The following is a 12,782-nucleotide window of genomic DNA, read 5'->3' on the forward strand; positions in this document are numbered from 1 at the left end:
TTTGGCAAGGGGAAGAATTGGGGAGAAATATTCACAGAGGAAAATATATTAGCAATTTCCCTGCTGACTAATCCATGTAAGGGGCATTATACACAAATATGAATAAAAAAGCTAAAATTGCCTCCCCTTTTCCTATGTTTTCTTCTCCAAAACTACCATCAGCCTTCCCCTCTCATGAACAACCGATCCTTCTGAAAGTGCTTTGTTGTCTGCATAGCGTAGGCAGCTAGGAGCAGAGGTGGTAGAAGGTGTATGTCCTCATGACACTGTTCAACTCCAAAGCAAACACAGTTTCTCAGTTCAGAAGAGATCCTTCATTAGTGACACTGTAGATGTAGATACTGTTTCTCTAAATCAGTAGCAGAAAGACAAATAGAATTGAAAAGCAGCTCTGTAGCGAGAGAGCAAGAGAATAGGCTTCACAAGTACTTCAGCTGTGATGATAAAGATCCTTGCTCAACAGCAGATGAAGTTTCTGATGCCGTGCCATATGTTGCTCTCCTTCTTTTACAGAATAAAGATTGAGTATTAAATGAGATACAGCAAGGAATCATTGATTAGAATTGTTGCTCTGGAAAAGATTAGGAGAGCATTTGGTTTTCAGTTTGAAAATAAAATGAAAAAGTCACAAGCCTTGAAGGAACTTTCCAATGTGGTTTTCATCTGGCTTGGCAGGTTTCTTCTGGAGAACAGAAAGCTGAAAGAAGATAGGAAGTAGGAAAACATGCTGTGACCTGGATAGAAATTCTTCAGCAAAAAGGGAAGCAAAATGGTATGTAGTGAAAGCCAAAAATTTTCTTTAACCATGACTGTCTCTCTCATTTCTTCTGCAGGGCCAAATATTTCCAGGGGAAGAAGGTGAATGGAGAATTTGATATCCGAGTGGAACAGGTCAGTGACAACTGAATTTGGCTCTAAGAAATGTGTGTGGAATGGCTGAGGTCTTAATGACAGATAATCTCTGGGTATTTCTTCTCTTGAAGAAAGGAACTAATGAGTTTTAAGATATGTCCATTTTATAGAATTATGGAAGCTATAAATGAATGTATCTTATTGGGCCATTCCTTCATCCTCCCTGCCTTTGAAGAATCAGTTATTTCACCTTAAAATAAATTTTTCTGTTCTGGTAATGGGATTATAATTTCTTCCATTGGAAGACTGCCTCACAACTCTGTATATATATGCTTGAAAAGGTGCAAAGCCAGTATGCCACCATACATCTTGGTGATGTTATGTTCCACATGCAAGTTATACAAATCTTCTAACTTACCCTGATTTAAGCGTAAAACCTTTTGTTTAAGTATGTAAAATAACTACATATGGCAAAACCTTTTTATCTGTTGAAAGTCCACAGGAACAGTAAGGAGGTTCATGGCCTGTTTTCTGATGTGTTCTGCAGGGCATTAGACAAATTCTCTGTTTCTCTGTTAGCCTTGGCACCAGCAATTCGTTTCAGTTGAAAACTCTTCATGTTGGGGTTTGTCCCCTCTTCTGTGTTGGTGCAGTGTCTGTCAAAACGAAGTCCCAGTATTGACTGAGACTTTGGATGCTGTTGGCAAAGTAGAAACAGTTATTAATAATCATCTGAAGGCACTTAACTTGAAAACAGGCACAAGAAGAGAGAGATGTATAGATGAACTGGTGATCCTGAAGGAATCATATGCCTGTTTTATACTCATTAGTGCAACAAAATTGCTTGCATGGATGAAGAAAGCTGATGAATGTTGTTTGAATGACCCGATATTTTCTGTCTTTAAAAAGCTAGTGATTCTGCATCGTGTGTGCGTGTGTGTTCGTGCGTACGCGTGCGTGTGTGCGTATAGAAGTATTAATGCAGTGGTTTTGAAGAGTTTCTCAGGACCCATTGCTCTTGACAAGGTGTTCCTTCTCTTTTCAAAGGGGTGTTATCCAGTTGCCTAGGACTATGCATGAGAACACATGGTCTGATCGAAGGCTGATTCTGGGACAGGAAAGTTAGCAAGCCATTTTTTTGCAACTATGATACTATGAACACTTCATTTTCCTCTTTTTATTGGTATCATGCTTGTTAGTACTGGCTGGTATTAACAAGGACAATTCTCACTTGCACTTCCTTTTTAAAGTCTTTATTTTGATGGCTGCCTCAGTAAATGTCCTGAAAGAGAATAGGAAAAAGAAAAAAAAATTGCACTTCTCACACAGAAGCATGGAATCAAATAATCCAGAATTGCCCTTCAAACCTCTGATACAACCTACCCCGCTGCTCAAAGCAGCGTCATCTTCAAAGCTAGACCTGGTACTCTTCAAAATGACTTGTTAATTCTTTCCTAAACCTCCAGTCTCTGCCTTTCCCCTCGTAATCCTTCTCTTCAAAGGTTATTGCACTTGAGGTCCTTATAAAGAGACTATCTTCAAATGGTTGGTGAGTGGAGAAGGGCAGAAATGGACTCTTGATCCCTGCTGGGTTAAACCTAGTAATGACCCTCATCATCGTCACTAGGTAGCTTATCACATTTCCCCAAGGACTCTTTCAGGGAGACTTTCCCAGTCTGTCTCTTGAAATCCTTCACAAAGGCTGAATATCCATGTTTGAGATGAGGCACCAAATTGCTCCAAGCAGAGACCATAAGGCTGGAGTGATTCTGCTGGTGAGGACCATTGTCAGGCCCCTTGCAGCCTTCTTTAAATACTCAGCGTAGTGACTGCAGCGTTGCCCAAGGGAATGAAGTGCACAGTGGTGTCGTGGTTTAACCCCAGCCAGAAACTAAGCCCCACGCAGCCGCTCACTCACTCGCTTCCCCCGGTGGGATGGGGGAGAGAAATCAGAAGGGTAAAAGTGAGAAAACTCGTGGGTTGAGATAAAGACCGTTTAATAGGTAAAGCAAAAGCCGCACATGCAAGCAAAGCAAAACAAGGAATTAATTCATTCCTTCCCACCAGCAGGCAGGTGTTCAGCCATCTCCAGGAAAGCAGGGCTCCATCGCGCATAACGGTTACTTGGGAAGACAAACGCCATCACTCCTAATGTCCCCCCCTTCCTTCTTCTTCGCCCAGCTTTATATGTTGAGCACGACATCATATGGTATGGAATATCCCTGTGGTCAACTGGGGTCAGCTGTCCCAGCTGTGTCCCCTCCCAGCTTCCTGTGCACCCCCAGCCTACTCGCTGGTGGGGTGGGGTGAGAAGCAGAAAAGGCCTTGACCCTGTGTGAGCACTGCTCAGCAAGAACGAAAACATCCCTGTGTTATCAGCACTGTTTCCAGCACAAATCCAAAACATAGCCCCATACTAGCTACCATGAAGAAAATTAACTCTATCCCAGCCAAAACCAGCACAAGTGGGTAGGAGAGTTGAGGAACAATGAACAAGGGCCCTGGCTGCTTCTCTTCGCCCCCTCCCTGCCCCTCAAATCAGGCAACCGAGCCTCCACGTAGTGGACAGGGAACTGCTTACAACTCCTCCGGACCTCGAAAGCAGCAGGGATGATCACTTCCCAGCTGGATCCACTGTCTATCAAGGGAAACACAGAAGCCGCATTGTCAAGGGCAGTCCTCGAATCTGACCTCAGGCCCCTCTGCATATCATTGAGGCCAAGAGAGAGGCACTTTTTTCTTCAAACTCTGGCTTTTTATCCCCTTCTTTTTTTGCCCATCCATGGTATTTCTTGATATTTAGTTTTCATTCATTGCTCCTACTCTGATTATCTGGAGCCATCCTCACTTCTTCATCCTCTTCCTCAAGCACAATCCAGGAGCCTAAACTGTTGTGGAACAGGTGCCCCGAGGCTAAACACAGACCTTCTCAACCTAAAAAATGGATGTTCTTCCACAGTCTCCTTACGGACAAAAAACCCAGGGTATGACTGTTTACCAGCCTGGTCCACACCTTTCTCTTTGAGCTCCCAGCTCACTAGTCTTCACTACTATAATTGTCCCATGAACAGCACATAGACTGTCCCATGGTGCACAACCCCTACCCTGGCTGTTCAGTTCTGAATAAACTCTGCATCAGATCAAGGTTTGACTCTCGGGCACCACTTGAACCACTTGGTCTGCTCAGTAAGTTCATTTAGTTTTTCAGTTTTCCATTTGATCCTGCTTCAGATAACCACACATTATTGATTCAGCCAGAAATACAGTTTGCCTTAGGAATGTTTTTTATATTTTACAGGAAAAAACACTTTTGATCTGAAAAGCTAAATAACAAAAAAGTTTGAATGGCAGAAAGCAGTGAAAGGAAATATCCAAATGTTAAATACTCTTGAAAAACCACATGGGGAAAAAGCAACTGCCGTTTTTTTTCTGACTGTGCTGATTTTTTTGCCATTCTTCCAGGATGCTCTATAGTTGGTTTAAACTGAAGGAAGCGTTTGCCTTGTTGCTTTTTCTCTTCCTCTTTCATCTCCATCTCTATTACATCTCAATTCTTTCTTAGCAAGCCATTTCAGCAATCTTTGGGGGAAGCAGAGCAGGATAGTATAGGTGATATTTTTTTTAAAGTCATGACATCACTTATTTGTAATGGAGCAGGAGTGCTGAAAGCAGCGCTGTCTCTCCCTCTCTCAGCAGCGGGAAGTCAGTTATCTAATCTGGTTATACACCCCTACCAGCTCTCTGAGCTGCCTCTCCCCCTTGGCTGTCATCCGAGGAATGCAAGACGTATGTGATCATGCTGTCTCACTCTGTCTATCCCCTACACCCAACGCTGTGGAAGGCATTGGCTGATTTCAACCGAATTGGAGAAACAGGCAGAAGTTTCAAGATATTACGTTTCTACAAGAAGTGAATTCAGTTCCTATTAGACCCTGGATAATCTGCAGGGAAGAAACTGTTAAATGCCATCCTGATTCTCAGGGAGCTGCTTCTGTAAGTCTCAGTTTGTATGAAAATAGGTTTTATGGACTCTCAAAGGAGGTTTTCAGGTTCTTTAGCACAGAAAAGAATTGCATGACCTCGATACCACCCCCAAGCCCTTGTTCTTCAGCTAGGTCCATCACCACTAGCAAGAGACAAGAGATGCTGAGGGCACCATCTGGTGCCAGTGAATAGGAGAGAGAGTTGCGAGGGACACTGCGGTGCATACACACTCTCCAGCCTCTGCTGTCTCCTGTCATTCATTAAAATGACTGTGAGCCCTGACTTTGTTTCCACCTTTGTTTCTTCTCTTCTAATCTTCAGTGTAACACCCAAACCATATTTATTAATGTGCTTTAGAGGCTGCAGGATTTATTATTGCCCACCCTTGACTGAAACCCAGGCATGCAACACCATTGTCTCCTCCCTGCTGGCTGCAGGGCGAGAAGCATGGGGCTGAGGGAGGGCTGGGGCGGTGGGAAGCAAGTGCAAGTGCTCTCCTGAATCAGGGCCCCTTTTTTTTGGAGGCAGTTTGGATTACATTTTGATTATTTGGATATTTTTCCGCTGCAAGTGGTTCTGTAGCAATGTTAGTCATTCATAAGACTGAATGAAACACTGATCAAAAAGTGAAAATCTATTTGACCTATTCCCACTAACACTCTGATCGTTTAAGTTTTACTCAGTGTGGGTAAACCCCTAAGCTTTAAGGAGCAGCTGAGTCTAAAAATACTATCTCTGGTTCATGCTAAAAATAAGATTATTTTAGATTTTGATCCATGTTGTTGCTTTTACTTGCCTTGTGATTTCTAGCTTTGAGAACTACAGTGTATACATCTCCAGTTCTTTTCTCTAGACATACAAAAGCTAGAGAAATTCTTTTAGAAATGAAAAGTGTAAGTTCGATTAAATAAAATGGCTCTAAGGCTAAGCTAAGCTTGAAGAAGAATCTTAAAGTGCCACAGGAGTTGACAACACTGCTTTTAGTCTCTCCTGAAAATAATTTTGCTTTTATCTTCTCAATCCTCTCTCACTGGCCAGAGGAGAGGAGGAGTTAGGAAACATGGTATATTCAGGAAGAGGAGGAATAGTACCGTAGGCCTTATGCTCTGTCAAACATTTTCCATGGCTAGAGGCAACTGGTAGTAATTCAGCACCTCCTTCCCCACCCTCTCTACCCTGTCCCAGAGAAAACCAAGGCTTGCATGCTCTAAGGATGTCATATGACTCTGGGCTTTCCCATATGGATCATAACATACCCCAGGTGGGGTCTCCTTGGGTGTTAGGCATGCCCCATGCACAAGGGGGATGCCGCGTGGCTGTGCATTGCCAGCACAACCAGGTACAAGCAGAAGAGGGCAGGAGAGCTGGGGCTGAGACCCGGACAACCACAGACAGACCCTGACACTGTGGGCGATGGTCGGATGAGTGGTACACTTAGAATCATAGAATCATAGAATCATTAAGGTTGGAAAAGACCTCTAAGATCATCCAGTCCAACCATCAACTCAACACCACTATGCCCACTAAACCATGTCCCTAAGCGTCTCATCTACACGTCTTTTAAATACTTCCAGGGATGGTAACTCAACCACTTCCCTGGGCAGCCTGTTCCAAGGCCTGACCACTCTTTCAGTAAAGAAATTTCTCCTAATGTCCAATCTAAACCTCCCTTGGCGCAACTTGAGGCCATTTCCTCTCATCCTATCGCTAGTTACTTGCGAGAAGAGACCAACACCCACCTCACTACAACTTCCTTTCAGATAGTTGTAGAGCGCGATAAGGACTCCCCTCAGCCTCCTCTTCTCCAGGCTAAAAAACCCCAGTTCCCTCAGCCACTCCTCATAAGACTTGTGCTCCAGGCCCTTCACCAGCTTCGTTGCCCTTCTCTGGACATGCTCCAGCACCTCAGTGTCCTTCTTGTACTGAAGAAGCGGGGCCCAAACTGAACACAGTATTTGAGGTGCGGCCTCACCAGTGCTGAGTACAGGGGAATGATCACTTCCCTACTCCTGCTGGCCACACTATTTCTGATACAGGCCAGGATGCCATTGGCCTTCTTGGCCACCTGGGCACACTGCCGGCTCATGTTCAGCCGGCTGTCAATCAGCACCCCCAGGTCCTTTTCCTCTGGGCAGCTTTCCAGCCACTCTTCCCCAAGCCTGTAGCGTTGCCTGGGGTTGTTGTGGCCGAAGTGCAGGATCCAGCACTTGGCCTTGTTGAACCTCATACAGTTGGCCTCGGCCCATGGATCCAGCCTGTCCAGGTCCCTCTGCAGAGCCTTCCTACCCTCCAGCAGATCAACACTCCCGCCCAGCTTGGTGTTGTCTGCAAACTTACTGAGGGAGCACTCGATCCCCTCATCCAGATCATTGATAAAGATATTGAACAAGACTGGCCCCAAAACTGAGCCCTGGGGAACACCGCTCGTGACCGACCACCAGCTGGATTTAACTCCGTTCACCACAACTCTCTGGGCTCGGCCGTCCAGCCAGTTTTTTACCCAGCGAAGAGTGTACCCATCTAGGTCGTGAGCTGCCAGCTTCTCTAGGAGAGTGCCGTGGGAGACAGTGTCAAAGGCTTTACTGAAGTCCAGGTAAACCACATTCACAGCCTTTCCCTCATCCACTAGGCGGGTCACCTGGTCATAGAAGGAGATCAGGTTTGTCAAGCAGGACCTGCCTTCCATGAACCCGTGCTGGCTGGGCCTGATCCCCTGGTTGTCCCGCACATGCCTTGTGAGCGCCCTCACTTGCCACAAAGGAGATGTGCAGAGCGGGGTCACTGGGATGACCATGGAGACCTGACTTATGAGAGGGGGCTGAAAGAGTTGAGTTTGTTTATTCTGCCAAAACAGAGGCTAAAGGAGACACGGCTGCTTTTAATAAATATACTGGTTTAAGAAAAGGTTTCGTGACATGGTGCCTGCAGTAGCAAGAGGTTAGACCCTATGGCTCTGGTAGGCTTTTCCAACAAGATTGACAACAGCACAGGAGGGAGAGAGGAGAGCACAGACCTACCAGGCAAGAGCAAGCAGCACTTTTTAGAGAGATTCTGCCACCTTCGGGGTACCTTTCCTTCAGATATTTCCTAAAGGCATTTTAATATATTCAGAGACACCTTTCCTGGCATTGGCTAATTGATGGTGGAGGGGGGTGAAAAGGCTGAAGGAGGATTGATGAGGTCAGAAGGTTCATCTAAATTTTTATTCCTCTTTGTTTGTCCACCCGTCTCCTTCCCACCGTTTCCTGCTGTGATGAGGTGGGTCCGTCTGTCCGTCTGACATGCATTCTTCTCGCACAGCTCATTCACTTGTTCCCGTTGCCTGGTTTATTTTCAGGGAATGATTATTCAGTGAACTCCTATGTACATGCTTCTGGAAAAGTCTTGTGGTATAGATTATGACTCCATTGGCAGCATTGTCAGGAAAAAAGTTGTACTTGGCTCTCAGAGAAGATAATTGTAATACAAATCATGAATTCCAGCTCCATTGTACTTCCCGTCCTAAAGAGTTATTTTCATGTGCAGCATAAAGCAGTCCTTTCAAAAGGCATAGTCTGATAGGCCCATGTGTGATGAGAGGAAAATTAGCCTCTCGTCAAATAACTGTATAATTTTTATTCATTATATGCTTAGGGTTTTTTTTTTCCAACTGAAAGCCAGAAAGCAGTTCAAGAACAACAACAGCAGTTCTCATAGCTTTGCCACATACAAGCATTCAGAAACCATGAATAAAGGGAACTGAAGAAATAGCAAGAATGACTCAAAAATCATTAATTTCTTAAATAAATAGTATCCTCAATATTTTTTTTTTTTACCATTGGCTTTTGGAGGCTTGCAGAGTTCATGTTTTTGAGCTATTTCCTGGGATCAAAAGGCTTAGAAACGTGCTTTTGCTAGAGCTGTGTGACTTTTCCGACAGTCACACAACTTCTGAAAAGAAAATTTAAGAGACAATTCCAAATGCCATCAGAGCCGATGCACCAAAAGGCACTCACACGAGTCAAGGCATGTGGATCTTCAGCATCAGTGCTGTCTATAGGCTGGGAGCATGCATCCTAGCATCAGGACTTGTGAAGAGCAGTTGTAACGGCTGAAACTCATCATGATCCTTCAGCTCCCCTTGGAGCCGCACAGCAGCATCCCCCCCTCAGCTGGACCCTCTCCGTCCTTTTCTCCCAGAGAGCAATCACAGTACTGGGGAAGGTAGGGAGCAGGGTGCTTCCCTGAGGGAAAATGTCTCAGGAAAGAGACATGGGGAATCAGGGTGTGTAATCGCTAATTTTGCATGTGCATGTGCACACCAAGCACGCACAGCCCCAGCCCTCCCCCTGTTCACATCCATATGATCTGTTCACCCTTCTGCCTGTGCAGGATTTAGGGATTGCTTACTTCTCCCCTGAAATGCTTGTAATGGTTGTAGTGAAATGTGCTGTTACAGGAATGCAGTCTGGTGTCTGCCAAAGTCTATCTTTCTTTGTACATATTGGATGATGCACCAAAAACTAAAGCATAAAATCCACTGAGGAATGTATATGTGATTTGATTAGACAGTAGTAATTCCTCATCTCAAGTGCCTAAGCCATGACACGGACCAGCCTGTTATTCTGACTGCATTTTGTATCATGGGGCAGGGGGAGAAAAACAGACATGTAGTGATAATTAGTGAGGAGTTTCAGGAGCAAGACTGGGAGAGTGGAGAGCCTTGGTCAGAGCACAATCAGTGGGTAGGGGAGAGCCAAAGGAGACATGGAGACTGGCGAGCACTGGCCACGTAAGAAACCCAGTGCCCTGCAAGCCACCTGTGGCTCTGGTGCCTCAAGTCAACCCACCCTCCGCCATGCCCATGTGGGTGAGAGGGGCTGGTCAGAGCAACTACCAACCTGCGCTTAGGATCCTGATGTGAGTACTCTGCATTGCCTTATGGAAAGCTGCATACTGTAGTGGTAGCTTGGTGCTGTGATTTATGTGATGGAATAACCCCCCAAAATGCCAGTGTATGTGTTACAGCGCATGGTGTGTTGCACTGAGGAAAGTGCAAAGGTTCCCTGGCAGTGCTAAAACCCCTTCTGTTATTTATGTGTATGTGCAGTATGTATGCAAATGGGGATATGTACGCAAATATTCACACAAAATTGTAATATAACGTTGTGTCTCCCTTTTAAGCAATAACCAACCTGAACAGCTTTTAGTTAGGTTATGTACAGATGAGGGCTTAGAAAGTTCAGTAGCTCAAAAAAACCCAATGTGCTTGTCGCTGCATGGACACACTAAGACTGCTGGCTTTAAAAAAAAAAACAGCCACCATGCCCCCAAAACACAAACCCAAAAACCTGTCTTGCATCCCTGTTCCTGCATTCCTGTGCCATAATGAAGACGCAAGGAGCAAACTGGGATGCTTTCCTTGGGTTCCCCCTTGACATGCAGGGAGAAGTTTAATAAGGATATCTGCCAGATACCAAACTTACCACCGGACGGTTGAGGCTGGAAGGCACATCTGGATACCTCATAGTTCAATAACCTGCTCTGAGCAAGATGACCTAGCGCAGGATGCCCAAGACCATGGCCAATAAAGGTTTTAGTACCTCCAGGGATGGAGACTCTGCAGCCTCTCTGGGCAACCTGTTCCAGTGTTTGACCATCATTACAATACAAAGGGTGTTTTCTAGTGTTTACATGGAATTTAGTGTATTTGTTTTTGTGCCCCTTGCCCCTCGTCCTTTCTCTGGGCACCACTGAGAAGAGTATGGCTCCATCTTCTTTATTACCTCCCATTAGGTTTTTATAGACATTGACAAATCTCCCCCTTATGCATCAATCATCGATGGCAGAGGCACAAGACGGGGAACTGAAGACAAGTCAGTAGCCTGGACAAAGCAATGCAAGGATTACAGCGGATCTCAGCCAGAATATGAGTTAAAAAATAGTCATGTTGCTGCACACATGACAAATCCATCCTGGAACATAAGGACAGCAGTATTATATGTAAGGCGAGCGGCCTTACATCTTACTCAACAATGGTCAGGTCTCTGCTGAAGAATCATGGTGAATTTGGGCCATTACAACTCAAGAAAGTTGCAGACCTGTCAGAGAGGATCCCAGTGACAACAACGACATTGATCACTGTCTTGAAAAACATCACCTATGAGAAAATCTTATAAGAATGGGGTTGTTTTTGTCTAGGGAAAAAAAAAGGAAGAGGAAGGGTAAGTCTGCAAGCAGTAAGTCTTCAGGTTCTGCAGGAGGAAGTAATGGACAAAAAAATTAAAGTCTTAAAAAGTAAGGTGAGAGATTTAGGTTGGACATTGGGAAAACTTTCCAAGGTTGTTAAGGCACAGATTGCCTGAGGAGGTTCCTCATCTGTGGAAGATACAAGTAGGTTATGTAGTATCTGCACAAAATGGCAGAGGTAGAGCTGACCCTGCCTTAGGAAAGAGATACAGACTATGTGATGTCTTGAAGTCCTTCCAACCCAACTTTCTGTTATTCTATCAAAAATGCTTAAAATCCACCTAGAACATGTGCCTCCCATGAAGCATTAAAAGGTATGGCTACCAAGCCAGGCATTTATACTGTCGCATGATTCAAAATGTCAAAATCCTCCTTGTTTTATTATCAGCAAACAGAAACAGAAACTTTAAAATAGCTCACCAAAAAGATCTCCAGCACCTAGAGACCACTGATGGGAGAAACTGAGAGTAGCTTAAGATTTAGTCCAAGTGATCTGGAGAGATTTCTGAATGTGAATACCTGAAATAGGCATTTTTAACAGAACTATCCTCAAAATATCTGTGGGCATCCTCCCAAATCTGGCCCTCACAGAGGTACAAAATATTTCTACTCCCACAGTCTGTATTACGTTATTCTTCAACACAGATCGTGTCATGTTTGTCACACGCGGTTCACTCTTGTCCTAAATGTTTTTGCAGCCACTGGCACCATTGCAAAAGCAAGTATAAAACACCATCAGGCTAACGTAATGCCGCCTTCTATTCGATGAGTCCTAACGCAAATGACTCTGCAAGGCCGCGGGGAGCTGGGCTCTCCTGTTTTATGCACAGTTACCTGTCACTCTATCTGCATGGGCTGCTTTCAAAGACCGCTTTGTCTGCAAGGTAAACTCAGGCTGGAGATGATCTCAGACTTTAAATCCCAGCCAAGGGAAGTCATCAGGCTACAAAACCCACAAAGTTAAAAATACAGGGAGCACTGGAAAATCAACAGGAAACAATTTCTGCTGACTGAAGTTTTCAGCCTTCTTCCAAACACCAGCTAGCAGTGGCCTGTCAGATGGGACAAAGCAGCTACATGCAGTGGTCCTTAACTTAGTCCGTTAAGGCAGGAGCAAATGCTAGGAAAAGATTAGGATTGTCCCTCAGCTGTGATTGTATAACTGCATGTTTTGGGGGTAGGTAGCTGAGTCCCGCAGACCCTCTTTCCACTCCTCCCTCCTTGCCAGGGTGCCCTGGACCATGGTTGCCAAAGGGGATTTCTCCCTTTCTCCTGGCTCTTGACGTTAGCAGGCCTAAAATTGGTCCTGGCAGTTTGGTATGAAGTACTTCCCAGCTCGGGGGATTCCCAGCCTGTTTGGACGTCAGGTGTCTGACCACAGCTTTGTTTGGTCTGACTGCCTCGGGGCAACGCCTGTCAGACTGACTTAGTTAGATTCTAAGTGCAAGCCATCAAATGAAGATTGCCCATTTTCACCCCCAGCAAAGCAAAGTGTTAAGCTCTTTAGTACAAAACCATTACAGAAAAAATTACGGAAGAAAAGCGTAAAAAACACGAAAACACAGACTTAAAACTTTCCTCTCCTGCTCTGATGTTCACGTCAGATGATGCATCCCTCAGCTGCAGAAGCTGAAGGTCCAGCTCAGTAACACTTTGCTTTCAGAGTGGGACGTCCCTGAGGCAAACCCAGACACAGAGGTGGGAAAACCATCCTTTCA

General features: G+C 45.0%; 1 protein-coding gene across 1 annotated transcript in view; it reads left to right on the forward strand.

Moving 5' to 3' along the window:
- Positions 1-12,782, forward strand: part of SYN3 (synapsin III) — a 203,166-nt gene that overhangs the window by 33,546 nt on the left and 156,838 nt on the right. The window contains exon 3 of the mRNA XM_075156474.1: positions 834-891. Within this exon, the coding sequence (XP_075012575.1) occupies positions 834-891 (58 nt within the window). The remainder of the gene's footprint in view (positions 1-833; positions 892-12,782) is intronic.

This window comes from Calonectris borealis, chromosome 1, assembly GCF_964195595.1.
Source record: "Calonectris borealis chromosome 1, bCalBor7.hap1.2, whole genome shotgun sequence".
NCBI classification, from domain to species: domain Eukaryota; kingdom Metazoa; phylum Chordata; class Aves; order Procellariiformes; family Procellariidae; genus Calonectris; species Calonectris borealis.